Here is a 15,697-nt window from a genome sequence, read left to right as displayed (position 1 = left end):
TCCACTACTAATAGCACGAATGTCTTTTGTGATAAAACTCAACACCTACTTGCAGTGGCGGATCCAGGATTGTCGACTCATGGGGTCAGAGTGTAAAATTTTCAAAATTTTTTTGACCATATTTGGAGGTTGTATATAAATTTGAGCTATGAAAGTTTACATACAAGATGGGTAATTTCCTTTAACATTCCCTTAGGGAGAAGAGCTATAGTTTATGGAAAAATCGTGTTGCCAAATAGTAACAAAACAGGATGACATTGAGATTTTAATTTAACAACAAGAATAAGAGGTATACAATTTATTTAATGTATCCTAATAGGGTTTTTTAGTTGTTCTTAGTTAAAAAGGATAGTCTTATGTTACATTACATTTGAACATGGGTTAAAAGTGTTTTTATTATTTCACTTGAAACCAAAAATAGTCGGTCCATCTTGAAACCAAACCTTGATAAATAAATAAGAGTGTGTTATATAAATAAATAAAAATGAAAAAAATGAAAAAAAGTAACAGCCATTAGTGAAACTAAACGCATAGTTTCACTAAAGGTAGTCCAAAGCCAAAACACTGCGTATTCAAGATATCATCTTCTTCGCTAGTGGTTGGTTTTCCACCTGATGCAGCTACCAGAAGCTCTTCAAGCAGAAGTAGCCAAGAACAAAGGGAGTAACTTACACAAGGAGGTGCTGCTGCGGTGTGGAGGTGCTGCGCAAGGCTTCTGCGGCATTTCGTCGAACATGTGGTGGACGCCATAGGGTCGCAAACCAGCAATCCATGGGGTCGCCTCAGACCTCCATAGCGATTTTTTTTCGACTTCCATGGGGTCGTCTGACCCCATTTGTCCCTTTGTGCGGCCACCCCTGCCTACTTGACTGTGTAGGTGATTAAGTTAGAGATAATATCGGTGTCGTTAATAGTGAGCTGTTGGTTTATCTTTATGAAATTTAACAAAAGACATATATGCCTTTGCTATGAGAGAGACTTGAGACACCTCACAAAATGTGAAGGAAGGAGGAGTGGGGAGAAGGGGCAGTGACCTCCCCCTCAGCGCCCAAATTGTGCTTGTGCGACTGGGAAGAGATCTCATGGTAGGGTTCTTTCAAGCAATTAATGTTTGGCACACCATAGTATATTTACTATATGAATGTCTCTGTCACTTCACTTGATTATTATTATTATTATTTTAAAAGAAGAAGAAATCAAAGCAAAACATAACCCAAATGAATCCCATATTAGAAAGTTTAGTCTTCAGTTTTTATATGAGTTGGACTCTCGAAGGAAGTTGAGGTTTTCACCCCAAAACCAATTAGAAATGTTTTGGGGGAAGGGGGTGGGGATCCATTAATTGAACTAATAGTCAATATGTTGAGGTTGGATATCTACGTGCAAGATTTTCAAGGTTGAGTACTAGTTGAAACAATTCCCAAAAGTTGGGTAGTTTTATGTAATTAACCCTTTTTTAAAATATAATTTATTATAAATTTTTCAGAACTTGGAAGAAAAGGTATGAATTTCCTACCTGTAATTACTATTTTTATTAGGTGTTCCGGCCAAACTAGCCATGCAAATAGAAGAGACGACTTTGTAACATTCACACCTTAAAGATTGAAGCTAGCTTTCAATCAATCAAAATAATACGGACTCATTTTTTTTTTGATGAAGAATAATACGGACTCATTTCTTATTAACATTCATATCATTTTCTCCAAAAGATAGCTTTCATTCAAACAAATTTTTATTATTTTTTCCTTTTGTTTGACAATCACAAGTTAATACAAGAGAGGATTTATCGTTGATACAATTGGGTATAAACTACAACCAAGTAATCTTTGAGCCTAAGATTGAAGCTAAAGGACGACGAGTAGAGTACATATTTAAAGACATATGAAAAGCTGATGTAAATTTAAGAATGAATTCATTGTCCTCAAACGACTACAGCTTTTGGTAAAAGGCATATCTTGGTTTGGCCTTTTTTGGTTGTTCGTGTGCATATATTACACCTAATCATTAATTATAAAAGTTTATGATAATTGAAGATTTGATTAGGATTTTGTAATCAATAAGATTTCATTACCCAAATTCCATTTACAATAAATCACCGTTTTATTTAAAAACAAAACACAATTAATTTTTATTATTATTATTATTTTACTATAGATGGCCAAGCAATTAATAAGAACCTACTAGAAAAATATCTTAATGCAATCCCTAATTGCCCGTACTAATTTCTTATTGAGAAAGGTAAGATCATAATCGCGTCCGCCTTGGAGCTCCAAGAAAGGTTCAAAATCCCTTTGGACTGATCTAAGGTTCATGGTCCCCATTTTTGAAGCTTCCTTTGATTGCCCCCTAGTCTCCTCAAAGTCAAAAAAAAACTCAAAACTTCAACCACATTTTTCTATGTTGAGAAAGTCAAGTGGCTGCATTATTCTCATTTACACCTGCCTGTACTGTATCACCCCCTCTTTATATGACAACTCAGCCAATGGCCTTTTAAACGCCATTTCTGGATTTCCGGTGCTTTTAATACAAACGCAACTACTTCAGTCCTCTCAAGTTCTCAACCTCCCCCCCTTCCCATATTAACTTTTCTCTCACTTTCCCTCATTTTCTCTCACTTTCTCTCCATCCAACCAAATTCGAATTCGAACTCAAAAAGGGATGAAACCCATTTCGTAGCCATCCCCAAAGAACAAAACCCAGCTCTGTTTTTCACCATTGGAGTTGAAAAATGAAGTCCCCAAAGCAGCGCAACATGGTTTTCACCACTTTGTTGCTGATATATAGTCTTGGCCTTTGCCTGATTGAGAGTTCTGATCTGGCTGCAGATAGAGAGGCCTTGTTGGCTCTCAGAACAGCCGTTAAAGGCCGTACAATGGAGTGGAACGTAACGGAGACCAACCCATGTTCATCATGGCGTGGCGTTACATGTGAGTCAGGCCGAGTCACTGAGTTGAGGCTTCCGGGTCGGGCACTCGTTGGGCGACTCCCTCCGGGTCTCGGCAACCTGACCCAACTTTCGACCCTCTCTCTACGCCTAAACGCGCTTTCAGGCCAAGTCCCAAATGATCTCGTCAACCTCGTCAACCTCAAAAATCTCTACTTGCAAGGTAACTCATTCTCGGGTCCGATTCCAGAATTTTTGTTCAATATGCAAAGCCTTATGAGATTGAACCTTGCTAAAAATAATTTCTCTGGGGAAATTTCGTCGGGGTTTAATAAGTTGACGAGTTTGGTAACTCTGCATTTGGAAGAGAATCAGCTTACTGGGTCAATTCCTGAACTGGGTTTGGCCCTTGGACAATTCAATGTTTCGTTTAACCAGTTAAACGGGTCGATCCCTTCAAAGTTTTTGGATTTGCCCGGAAGCGGTTTCGTGGGAAATTCGCTTTGTGGGAAGCCATTGAAGGCCTGTAATGGGACAGAGAATACTGGGAAGAAGCACAAGTTGTCTGGTGGAGCAATTGCAGGGATTGTGATTGGTTGTATTTTTGGTCTCTTCGTTATTATTGCCATTGTGATCTTTTTGTGTAAGAGAAATAAAAATGGTGAAGAGGGTACAGAGTATGTTGCTCCAGCGAAGGTTCGGGAAGTTGAAACCGCCAGTGGAAAGACAGGGGTGGATAGTGAGAGTTTGAGTACTGATTTCTCGGCTGCGTCCAAAGGGAATGTGAAGAGTGGTGGTGGGAGTAAGAGTTTGGTGTTTTTCGGGGATGCAGTGAAGGTGTTTGATTTGGAGGATTTGTTGAGGGCATCGGCCGAGGTGCTTGGGAAGGGGACTTTCGGGACTACCTATAAGGCGGCTTTGGAGTTGGGGGTGTCCATGGCAGTGAAGAGGTTGAAGGAGGTGACTGTACCGGAGAATGTATTTAGGGAAAAGATTGAAGAAATTGGGGGAATGGATCATGTGAATTTGGTCCCACTGAGGGCTTACTATTACAGCAGGGATGAGAAGCTTCTTGTGTATGATTACATGCCTATGGGAAGCTTATCTGCTCTTTTGCATGGTGAGCATTTCTTTCTCGGGTTCCATTTGATGCATTATGATTTATTGTTATCATCATTTTAGTGTTTCATTTCATCCAACTTTGTTCTGATTGTATATCTCCATTGAATTGCTACTTTAGGTATTCCATAAATCAACTTTTGTATTTTTGTTGCCCAATTTTTGACGTGCGTGTCTGCAATTACCCTTTTACTAATTTAGGCTTGCCATACATTTACACCAAACAGAGAGGAATCCTCAGAAGCCCAGTAGACTGTAAAATAATTTCTAGTTACCTGGAAACTCTGATCATGATCCTGTTTGGGTGAAAGCAAATCGTTCCATATAGTGAAATAACAGAATGGACTGAAGTAATAGACAACTAGGGTTTTCAACCTGTCTTAGCCATTTTATTACAACAAAGAAGCATAATATTGAGTTTCTAAGCAAGTTGATAAGCTACATAGGGGTAAGAAACAATGTGTTCTGGTCCCTGGTTTCATGCCCAATATTGCCGTGGAGAGTTGCTCTTTGTCCCAAATCCCAGCAGCACTTTCATAAAACAGATGCAAGGCATGCTGTTAGCTGCTGAGTTTTTGTGTAGAAGAATTTTGCATGTTTTTCTTTTAATTTAATAAGTTTTGATGAAGTGTTCTTTCTTTCTGTTGAACCACGTTGAATTTATCAATGATTAGAAATATATTTTTGTTTTGTCTTCTGTTGCCTTTTCCTGAAAGCAAGAAATTTCATTTTGGTCTAGTGGTGCCCATTCTCCACTTTGTCTCATGGACAATTGTTGCTGCATGAAAAAATTGTTTGGAAAGAATTTTCTTTCTATATGTGACTGAATGTAGCTCTTGGGGTTCTTGGATTATGTTTCTGGTAAGAAACAACTGATATATCAGTTCAGTTCTGTTTTTTGGCACCTTTTGTTATTAACTTATTATCATTACTATTGCTACTACTATTGTTACTGTTGTATATTATTATTATTATTGTTATTCTGTTGATGACATCTTGGTTCTCTTAACTCCAATGTTTAGTATAATATTTGAATTTGTGGAAATCATGAAGCTTTTGACAGTCAACAAAGGGTGGATTTCTACATAAATAATTGGATTTTGTTTCTCATGCAAACAATATATTCTTCTTATTTTTCCTTTTTTTTTAATTTTGCATGATATCTATGCTGTTACAGAACACCAATATATCTGCTCAGTAATTTACAGATTTTGATAATAATAAAAAAATTTAGCACTGAAAAGGCCACGAAGAGTTGCATTGTTCTTCAATAATGTAAACTCCGAGACTCATTGAAAGAGGGACAAAAGCAATGATGCTGAAAATTGTTTTCTTGTTTATCATTTCATTTCTTTACTTTTCCCCTACAGGAAACAGAGGCGCTGGAAGGACTCCATTGAATTGGGAAACAAGGTCTGGCATTGCTGTTGGAGCTGCTCGTGCAATTACATACCTACATTCTCATGGTCCTACGATCTCACATGGAAACATTAAATCTTCAAACATTCTTCTCACTAGATCCTTTGAAGCATGTGTCTCTGATTTTTGCCTTGCTCATCTTGCAAGCCCAACCTCTACTCCCAACCGCATTTCTGGTTATCGTGCTCCAGAACTCACCGATGCTAGCAAAGTAACCCAAAAAGCAGATGTTTACAGCTTTGGTGTATTGCTTTTGGAGCTGCTTACAGGAAAGGCTCCAACCCAAGCTATCATGAATGAGGAAGGAGTAGACCTTCCAAGATGGGTTCACTCTGTCGTCCAAGAGGAGTGGACTGTTGAGGTGTTTGACCTCGAGCTTCTCAGGTACCAGAATGTTGAGGAGGATATGGTTCAACTTTTACAGATTGCACTTGAATGTACCGTTCAGTACCCTGAGAATCGCCCTTTAATGGGCGAGGTAACTAGCCGAATTGAGGAGCTTTATAGTGCCAGCTTAAAGCATGGACAAGATGCAAATCCTGATATATCTCGTGATGTGGATGATGGGCTTTCTCAGCAGTATTTCTCAGCTGACTCTCATATACGTCCATAAGGATTGAACAAAGATCAACATTCTTCCTGCATTGCCCTTCTGGTCAGGGATAATTTAGTGCTTTCATTATTTGTTTATTCTTGAGTTTCTCGTGAAAGAAAAATTACCGGCAGGATCATGTATTTTTCTCTTTTGGTTTTCATGTTCATACCTATTTTCTTAATAGCAATCTTCTTTAATTAGCCCCTGTATTACTGTTTATGCTGTATGTGGAGGGGGATATCTGTATTATTATTTATAACATGGTTGCCCGAATTGCGAATTCTGAGTTTGCCCTTGGTGAGATGCTCACTCTCATCCTCTGTCCCTCATAGCTTTGAACTGGGTGCAACTTTTCTGTATGATTTGAAATGCTTGAGTTACTTTCTGCATTTTGAGTTGAGTATTTGCCATTTATTTGTTCTTTTGTTTCAGCCAAGTCAAGCATATCTCTCTACTTGGAGAATAATCTTATCATGTAGTTTTATTGTGTACTTGGGTCAATTGATTCTCTGGGCTCCCATGGTTGCTTTAGCTTGGTATCATTCATTACACTTCCAATGAATGTAATAATATAGGCCATTTTAAACTTCAACATCAATGTAAGTAAAGAGTGACCTTATTCCTATCCACCAGTCTTATTTTTTATTTTCGTAAATAAATTTTGAATACAATTTAGCTTCTTATTTTTGGGTATAAATTTGCTGAAAAATAAGAAACAAAAAGCCTAGGGCTCTCATGACAGTTATGGAACCTCTTCTTCTATGGTCACTGACCTTGGGGGACAGCTGTGGAACACAAAAAACTCCAAAATTATACGACATAACCACAAAGCTAACATAAAACCATCACAGAAGATTATTAAGAAATTATATAGTTATTGTTTATATGGCTGTCTTGAGACAACGGTTGCCGATCGTAAAAGGCATAGAGACCTTCTTAGCCGCAGTGGCTCATAAATCCTTCTCCAAATCCAAGTGGATTTGGTCTGAAATAGGTAAGTCTTTAGGAGATTCGAACTAAGGCTCCTCTCCCATGCCTTGCCTTGGGGGCTACTCAAGCTAACTTGGCTTGAACTCAAAGGTGATTCGTATAATTTTCACCCAAAAAAAAAAAAGGTGATTCGTATAACAAGCCTTGTTGGACAAAAAGAGATCCGTCTCATATTCCTTATCTTAAACTCGTCATGTACGCCAACAGGGTCTAACTCAGTTAAAAAGAGGTTTTGAGTTGTAGACTAGTGGTCTCATATTCGAACTCCCATGATACATTGGTAGTGTGTGTGAGAAACCTCCTCCCTCTTGTAGTTTAGACTATTACTTGTATTTATAAAATAAATAAATAAAATAAAAAAACTGGTCACGTACATTTTGATATTTTACATTTTGATATTTTTCATCCTTTCACTAGACACATAACAATATCCTATTTATAATCTCACATAATTCAATGTCCATCAAACCCTAAACCCTCATAATTTTAGTCTCCATTCTTCAAATTTGATTAATGGTGTCCCCATCCAATAGCTCTGCGCTTCAATGTCATCCTCGATGACAACTGCATCCAATTTTTAGTTAAAATCATTCTTATGGCATGTTTACTTCTATAGAATTGGTATTGGAATTATTCTAATTTATGAATTTTCCTATGTTTACGAACACATGAGTGTTGAAATTATTCTAACTCTCGACTTCCCTTATGCTTACTAACACATACGGAATAAAGAATTATGTGAGTTACACATTAAAATTCGTAAATTGATTTCTAAAAAATAAGGAATTAGATTGATTAGGGGGAAATAGTTCATCACATACCCATTCATTCTTTTTCTGAATGTAAAATTCCATGATTCATGACTTCCTCAATTCCAAGTAAATAAACACGCCATTAGTTTTAACGAAAAGTTGAATAGAATTGACGTCGGGGATGATATTGATGTGTAGAGCAACATGATGGGAATGATATTGATCGAATTTGAAGAATCAATTTTGAATTTACCTCTGTTTTCATCAATGTTGGGAACCTAATGCTTAAAATATGTTGGCCAATTCGTAATAGTGCCAATATATTGTATACCGCGACATAGAAAGCTTAGAAGAGACATTGTTAAATTGTCTTGAGACATTTGAAGAAGAATACAACATAAATTTTGGGACAAAAAACTTGAAATCAGAAAATAGGCTAGCAACTCGTAATAAACCTTTAAAATATTTTTAAAAGTACAAAAAAAAAAAAAAAAAAACTTACTGTTTCAATAGAGGTGGGCACAATTTCGAGTCAACCCAATTGAACCGTTCAACTTGATTATAGTGGATTGGGTTGAACGGGTTGAGTAACGAATTTGAACTGAAACTTTAAAGAAGGCTTAATTTTGAGTTAATTCGACTAAACTGCCCAGCTCAATCACAAAAAAGTTTGAATTGGGTTGGATTTGCCTAATAATGAGCAGGTCTTAGGTTGAAGAAATCATAAAGCACTGTATATCGGGTTGGGTTATAGATTAAGACTAAAACCGACCCAACCCAACCCATGCTCACCCATACCTTAAAAAAAGGAAAAGGAAAAATAAAAACAAAAGGAGTTAAAAAGGAAAAAAAGAAAAAGACAGCGGTCATCACCAGAGGAAGCCAAAAAAACCCACAGACGTTGATAAAAGCATCACCAGTCCGTGAAGTTTCGTTATTTTGTTTTTGCTTCTTTTCCTCAGTTTTCCGTTGGTTTCTTTGAAGAAATTCTCAGGCTTTCGATTCATTATCATCTCAGAACCACTCACACTGAGACCCAAACTCATTTCCTTGACAATGGGTTTGTTGGATTCCTTCCTCACTTGGCTCCGGAGGTAACCCGTCTTGCTCTTTTTCATTTTTCTTTCTTTGGATTTGAGTTTCTGTGGAAGGGTTTATTTTTCCGGTTTACTGATTGCTGTGTTCAACTTGGTATTATAAAGATTTGAGGTGCGAAAGTTGATTAATTTAATTACTTCCTCCTATGTTGCTAATAATCAATTATGAAGATCAAAACGAAAAGTAATTGCATTATTTGATGGGATTTGTGGAATCTGTAATCACACCGAGCTTTGTTCAATTGAGAACTCTATGGTTTTATATCATTCTCAAATGAAGTTTCTTTAGGCTTTATGATTCAAATGGTTTCCAGCGTTATCCTGTTGCTTTTAGATAACTTAAAAAGGATCGGTAATTTCATTTGTTTATACAAGTAGATTAGTTGCATAACATGATTTTCTGACTTCCGGCTTAAAAAATATGTGGACTGACAAAATTTTATGAATTTGAATTTATCGGTCCTATCAAAATTGTAACTATGTGGCTATTCTGCTTGAGGTTGTCTTAATTGTTATGACCATGATGATAACAATTATGAAAGTGAGTTTCAATCTTCTGAGACTAGAACCCATACAATTGTTAGACAGCCCTTATTAGAGGCAAAGCTACCATGTTCATACTATTAAGATTTTCATTTTACTATTCCCTCCATATGAGAAAACAACAAGAAGAAGGTTGAATTCTTTATATTTTGTGTTGTCTCTTTAACTGGAAGGGGTTATGGGAAATTGGCCTTTGAGTAAATATTCGGTGTAGGCAACTCTTACCATGAGTGAAGTATTAGAAACCATCTTTGTGCATTTCCTCTTCGTTTTTTTAAATAGTTTTTCTCTTTTCTAGTCTATTATAATCTATGAAATTGAAAGGGTAAGTACATTGTTTGTTTTTTTTTTGGTCGAAATAGTACATTGTTTGTTGGAATAGCCAACTATAGTTTATGTTAGTATGATTTGGAAGTTCTGCGCTAGTTTTTTGATGCCTGCATTATGCAGGGATATTGCAATTTGGAAACGTTCGATTTCTCTGTTTTAGGGGGTTAAGTTGAGAGAAATGACTACAATCCCATTGTTGTACGGCAGATCTAATGTTGACAGTGGATGTGAACCCCTTGTTAATTCACATTACTCATTCCACTCCTTGTATTCTGTCAATGATTTTTCTTCCTTTTAGTTAATAGTTAGATACTTCATCATATGGCATTAAGCTTCATGGTCATGAATGAATTTTTGAGCTTCCTGTGAGTTTGATCTAATTAGGTTCAAGAAACACTATAGTAATCTGTTTGTCAGTTCTTTTCATATCCTTAAAGGGATGTGAACCATGCATCTCTTTGTTTTGTGTGTTTGGTTATATTTGCTCCACATGTCATCATGGATAGGCACTTTCTTTTCCTGATAATAAACACAAACTTTATTCAAAATGCAAAAATCGAAAGTCCAAGTGTAGTTGATAAGTGTTACAACCCTGGAGTTGGTGCCAAGGCCAAGGCAAGATGGCTGCAGTGCCCATGCCAAGGCATGATGACTGCCGTGCCCTTGCCAAGGCAAGGGTTCATATTGCAGGGGCACACAACCAAGTGAAGAAAGGTATAAGTGTGGGAATTCTTGTACAAACGTGCCAAGATCTTGTTATCAATGAACTATGATAAGCACACACAGAACCAGTAAAAAAAAGGATAAAAAACACACAACGAAAAAAAAATTCCACTAGAAATTGTACCCTGAGAAACGAGGTTTGGCGATTTCTGCCTATGTCCTCGGTAATCACCCCGAGAAATTTCACTAGTCAAGAAAGGAGCAACTTTGCTTACAAGAAGAACCCCCTTAGCCCTTCATTAACCCTAGGTCTTAATTTCTCTCTCACCCTTGCTCAAATCCTTTGGTGCCTCTCTTGTATCTCTCATTATGTTTCCCAACCCCCTAAAGTTTTATTTGTATCACATAGGGCTCAGCTTACAATTAGACCCGAAGTAGGAAACTAAAACCCTAAAAAAATATGTAAAAGACAACCCGAGTTAAAACAGGAAACCTGAGAGCCAACTGGCCGGCTAGCTAGACTGACTGGTCACTTGCTGTGCGACACATTCTGACCGGTCGCTCTGCTTCGACTCCGAATCCTGCAGTCTCAGTGAGCGGCTACAGTCGCCCAAAACCTACTGACCGGTCGGACCCTTGTACAAGCCTCGTTTTCTTGCTTCCAAACTATGAAGATTTCACTAAAATATGTGTAAATTAATGAGATTTATGGTGAAAACTGAGTAAAGCATGACCATGCACACAAAGGAGATCTTGAGTTTTCTGAAAAGCAAGCGAGCACTAAACAGTTGAATTGAAAATTGAAGTTCCAATGCTAATGGATTTTACCCCAAAAAAACAACCTTAATGAGAGAACTATAAAGACTTTAAAGCCCAAGTTCAAAATTTCATACAAAAAATTTGAAACTTGTATTCACATGATCAGGCTATCCCTAGAAAAGTAAAACATGCATGTTTGAGAATTTTGAATAACTTAAAATCCTAAAATCTCAAATTCATAAGAATCCTGATGTAGTTGTCAGTAGATCAGGCTTGCCTCTCGTTTGATTGAGACTTTTGTGAAAACATCCTGTCTTGTTTCATTTGATAAACCAGTTGAATGGATTCAAAGCTGACAGATCTCGGTCAATCGATGTGTAGCAACTTCAACTGATCTTCTGTCTTATGATATTTCTTGATATCAACACTCAGTTTTGTATTATGCTCTTTTTCTTGGAAGAGGCAGCAACTGTAGTTGAATTGTGTTTAGCGAAATAAGTCCTTAGGTCCTAGAAACATGAGCAAAGTATGAATAGCAAACCAGATGGGAAGTCCCTACAAGCCCCAGATGGGTCCCAGCCTAGATCACAACTTTGATGCAGAATGGAGTGACAATTCCATTCCATCTTGCCAGCCCTTTGTACACCAACCTCTTAACCCATATCAGTTCTATGATATGTCTAAATTATCTTGGTCTCTGAAGTCTTTAGTTCCTACTAAACCGTCCTGACTACTCTGTCTGCAAATCCCCTATTATTTCAGTTTGAACAGTCTCAGCTCCAGTACAGAGGCATATCTTCCTATCTTAAGCTGTACCTGATCTTAAACGATACAGAGAACAAGGATAGTACGGTCTCCACCTTTGAGCCATTAGAATCTGTTTACACCTGGAAAAACTGTTACATGTCTGGTAATACTATTTGATACGAGATGGGTCAAGTTTACTGATGCATTGTTTACGCTTGTAAAAGCTGGACTTCACAGTGATCATGTTCTTATACAAGTGGATCCAAACTTTACACTAGATTGAGTGCAGTTCTCTTATTTCCATTATTGGCTATTCCTTGCATCTTTGATTCATATTAACACGAATGGGATGACTGACCAAAATTTTGAAAATACTGGTTCCCGGGTTGTCTGTCTGTATATCTGAAAATGATGCCATACATGTATACACACTTTAATTTTTTTATTTGCTTCCCAACTGGTTTGTTCAGGAATTGTTTTACTAAATTGATGGCAGATGGGTGAAATTTTGTCTGATACATATATTTGTTAGATACTTCAACATAAAGTTTCAGGAACACTATCAGTGTGAAGCTTTGAAAAGGAAAAGAAAAAAGGATTTGTAGTGCTGAAATTTGTACTCTTTACAGAACAATTTTGCCTAAAAGATATTCCTCTTGGATACTGCATATGATGACTTCTGTTAATCCCTGTCCAAATTGCACATTCTTTGGTTGAAGCATAATTTGCAGTAATTTTGTACAATACTTGCGCGTTTGAACCATAATAGCTGTAAGGTGTTATAACTATTGGCTTCCACATCTTCACATTTTCTTAATTCTTGAGCACACAATGAAATAGGTGGAGAGTCCATTTTCTTGGGCAGGGAGTCCTATTTGCATTATCCTTTCTTTTATTATGACACTGTTGCAAATGGAAGGTCTCTAGATTTCTCTATGATCGGTCTGCTAACTTTGTGTCATCCTACTCTGTGCCTACATTTCAGCTTATTCTTTAAACAGGAAATGGAACTTTCACTAGTAGGGCTTCAGAATGCAGGAAAGACATCTCTTTTAAATGCCATTGCTGTGAGTGAACACAAACTTTGCACATCCCTTCTAGTATGTATAGTTGCTACCCCTTCACATTAATCATTCTATGATTTCATTACCAGACAGGTGGCTACAGTGAGGACATGATTCCAACTGTAAGCATCTTTTCTTGAACAAATTGTGGAATTAGGTTTATCACATTTTTTTGGGTGGTGTGAAAAATATATGTTTCTAGTATTTTAAGAGGAATTGTTTCCTAATATGAAAACCAGGTTGGATTCAACATGCGAAAAGTAACCAAGGGAAACGTGACAATTAAGGTTTGGGACCTTGGAGGGCAACGGAGGTTCCGTACAATGTGGGAGCGTTACTGTCGTGGTGTCTCTGTAATTGTGTAATTCCTTCGGTCACTCTGTATTCTATTAAGTTTTCTCCTTTTAAAATTTCATCTCTATCTTTTGCTGTCAATTTCTTTTCAGATGCTTCTGGCTTTTGAGGAAACCAGTGAATACCTGCATGTGTGCAGGAACAGTATATTTTGATCCTGAAAATTAATCCTCACTTTTGGACGCTTTCTATATTTTTGACATTTTTGTTCTCCTAAGAAACGTTGAAAAATTTAACTGTCAATCATGCTTATGAAAAAAAGACTTGCTTTGATATTTAAATCCATTATTGTATAAAGTCGGCTGTCTATCCTTCCTTAGTGTTCTCTTAGCCGGCATGAATCAATTCTCTTATCCTTCATCAGACAGCTATTTCAAGACTCTCCACATTTGTTTATCAATATGCATACATTTTATATTTATTTAATTTAGAGGTCTTGGCATTCATTCCCCGCCTGTTAGCTGAGCTGTCTATCAATCTGGTTCCTTTCTAATTCTTCCTTCATACTGGATGTTGTCACAGGTATGTAGTTGATGCTGCTGACAGAGACAGTGTTCCAATATCTCGAAGTGAGCTACATGACCTCTTAATGAAACCTTCCTTAAGTGGGATTCCTTTACTTGTTCTTGGCAACAAAATCGACAAGTCTGAGGCTCTTTCCAAGCAAGCATTGGTTGATCAACTGTGAGTGCAGAATGTGATATAAGTTGTTACTTCAATCATCATTCTCTGTTGATTATTTCTACTCCTAGAAATCTTGATGTGTTCCATTTGGTGTTTTCAGAGGCCTTGATTCAATTACGGACAAGGAGGTCTGCTGCTATATGATCTCATGCAAGGATTCCATAAATATAGATGTTGTCATTGATTGGCTTATCAAACACTCCAAAACAGCAACCTGATCCATGAATCGATCAATTACAGAGTGTTTGATCAAACAAGTTCGACACAAGCTGAAAAGGTGAATTGATGAAAACAACCACTGTTGAGACTCTGTAACTATAGTAGGATTTCGCTATTCGCCAAATAGAATGATCTGTACAGTACTTATATAGCCGGCAAGTCTGTCATGCTTTGGTTGTTATAAATAGCGTTTGTTCGTTTGAAATGATTTCGATTTTCAAATGAAGGATCCTAAATTAGAAGCACCATTTTTGTGGAGATAAATATATTGTGACTTATAATTGTTTATTGTGCCGAAGTTTTGTGGTGTACCCGGACACCCCGTGAAAGCTTTTTCGTAGGAGACTTTGGGAGCTAATCCAATTCCCAAACACTAGAAGGGCCATTTTCTTCTCGTTGTGTTTAGAGGATGGGAAATGGAGACAAAAATAACCAACCAGATTGAGACGCATGTTTGATTCGTATTGGAATGAACCTAGTTGAAATCTGAATATTTCCATTTGTAAAAGAAAATGGACACTACAATAGCACCTGCTTGCACTGTTTATGATTAATTACATAAGTTGAAAATGAGTAGTCAAGCTGAATAATATTAAAGGTGACGATCGAGGTGTTTCGACCGTGACTAGGTTTATTATAATCCGTCATCTTTGCATTAAAAAAACCTTTGCACACCACAAAGACATCATCGAACATCTTTGAACTTGTATGTGTATATGTGATTAGGTATCAAATCAATTATTTGCTTCCTAATTCTGGTCTCTATCATAATGAATAGGAAATTCAAATCATTGTCCGCCCATTGAAACATCCACACGTTTGGATGACCTCAGAAATTCTAGAACACAATTCGTTTCAATGGAATTCTCAAAGGGAAAAAATAAAAAACACTTGAAGAGAGAAGAGAAGTGTTATTAAGTAAACAAACATCCTTTTGTCTTTGCCAATGTGAAGCATCATCTAGCCAGTGTATGATTCCTCATCTAGAAGTGAAAACGCAAAGACCTTTGTGTAAAGACTTGGACTGGCTTTTCAGGAAGTGGCAAGTGGAAAGTCCAAGTGAAACTGAAATTCCAAGAAAATAAAGTGAACGCGAGAATTTTGTGGGTAATAGTAGAAGGTAATTGAGACGCAGATAAGACCTTCTCACTGTCAAGTAAGAAATTAAAGTTACTTTGGAATATATGCAAGTTGAACGGATAAAGACTTGACTTGCATTGAGAAGGTTCGGATTGAAGACAAAATAAAGGATGCGCATTCACATACTTTGACCAAAACCAGATATTCACATACATTTTTTCGGAAAATTATTGGGTTTCAACTTCAAGCATTTAGCATGTATTGTCCGATTTCTTTGAAAAACGAACTTACATACAGCTCAAGTCTACATGACATACAATTTGTCTTACATCTAGATGCAAATGTTCGACTTTTCATCCTAGCTCTCTTGTCTATCGATCGACAGTGTTACTTTTGTC

The 15,697-nt window shown here is 37.1% G+C and overlaps 2 protein-coding genes across 2 annotated transcripts; both read left to right on the top strand.

Moving 5' to 3' along the window:
• Positions 1-2,503: 2,503 nt before the first annotated feature.
• On the top strand, positions 2,504-6,300 carry LOC110752361 (putative inactive receptor kinase At1g48480). Its single transcript, XM_021952995.2, has 2 exons — positions 2,504-4,004; positions 5,374-6,300. Exons 1-2 carry the CDS (start codon positions 2,729-2,731, stop codon positions 6,033-6,035), a joined length of 1,938 nt encoding a protein of 645 aa, XP_021808687.1. The 5' UTR covers positions 2,504-2,728; the 3' UTR covers positions 6,036-6,300.
• A 2,323-nt stretch (positions 6,301-8,623) lies between these two features.
• Positions 8,624-14,517, top strand: ARLA1A (ADP-ribosylation factor-like A1A). Its single transcript, XM_021953035.2, has 6 exons — positions 8,624-8,853; positions 12,884-12,965; positions 13,052-13,084; positions 13,202-13,323; positions 13,839-14,000; positions 14,101-14,517. The coding sequence occupies exons 1-6, from the start codon at positions 8,816-8,818 to the stop codon at positions 14,216-14,218; spliced, it is 555 nt and encodes a 184-aa protein (XP_021808727.1). The 5' UTR covers positions 8,624-8,815; the 3' UTR covers positions 14,219-14,517.
• Positions 14,518-15,697: the final 1,180 nt, after the last annotated feature.

The sequence above is a fragment of the Prunus avium genome, chromosome 3, assembly GCF_965620075.1.
Source record: "Prunus avium chromosome 3, drPruAviu1.hap1.1, whole genome shotgun sequence".
Classification (NCBI taxonomy): Eukaryota; Viridiplantae; Streptophyta; class Magnoliopsida; order Rosales; family Rosaceae; genus Prunus; species Prunus avium.
Note: the sequence above shows the minus strand (reverse complement) of the source record. Positions and strands in the feature narration are given on the sequence as shown.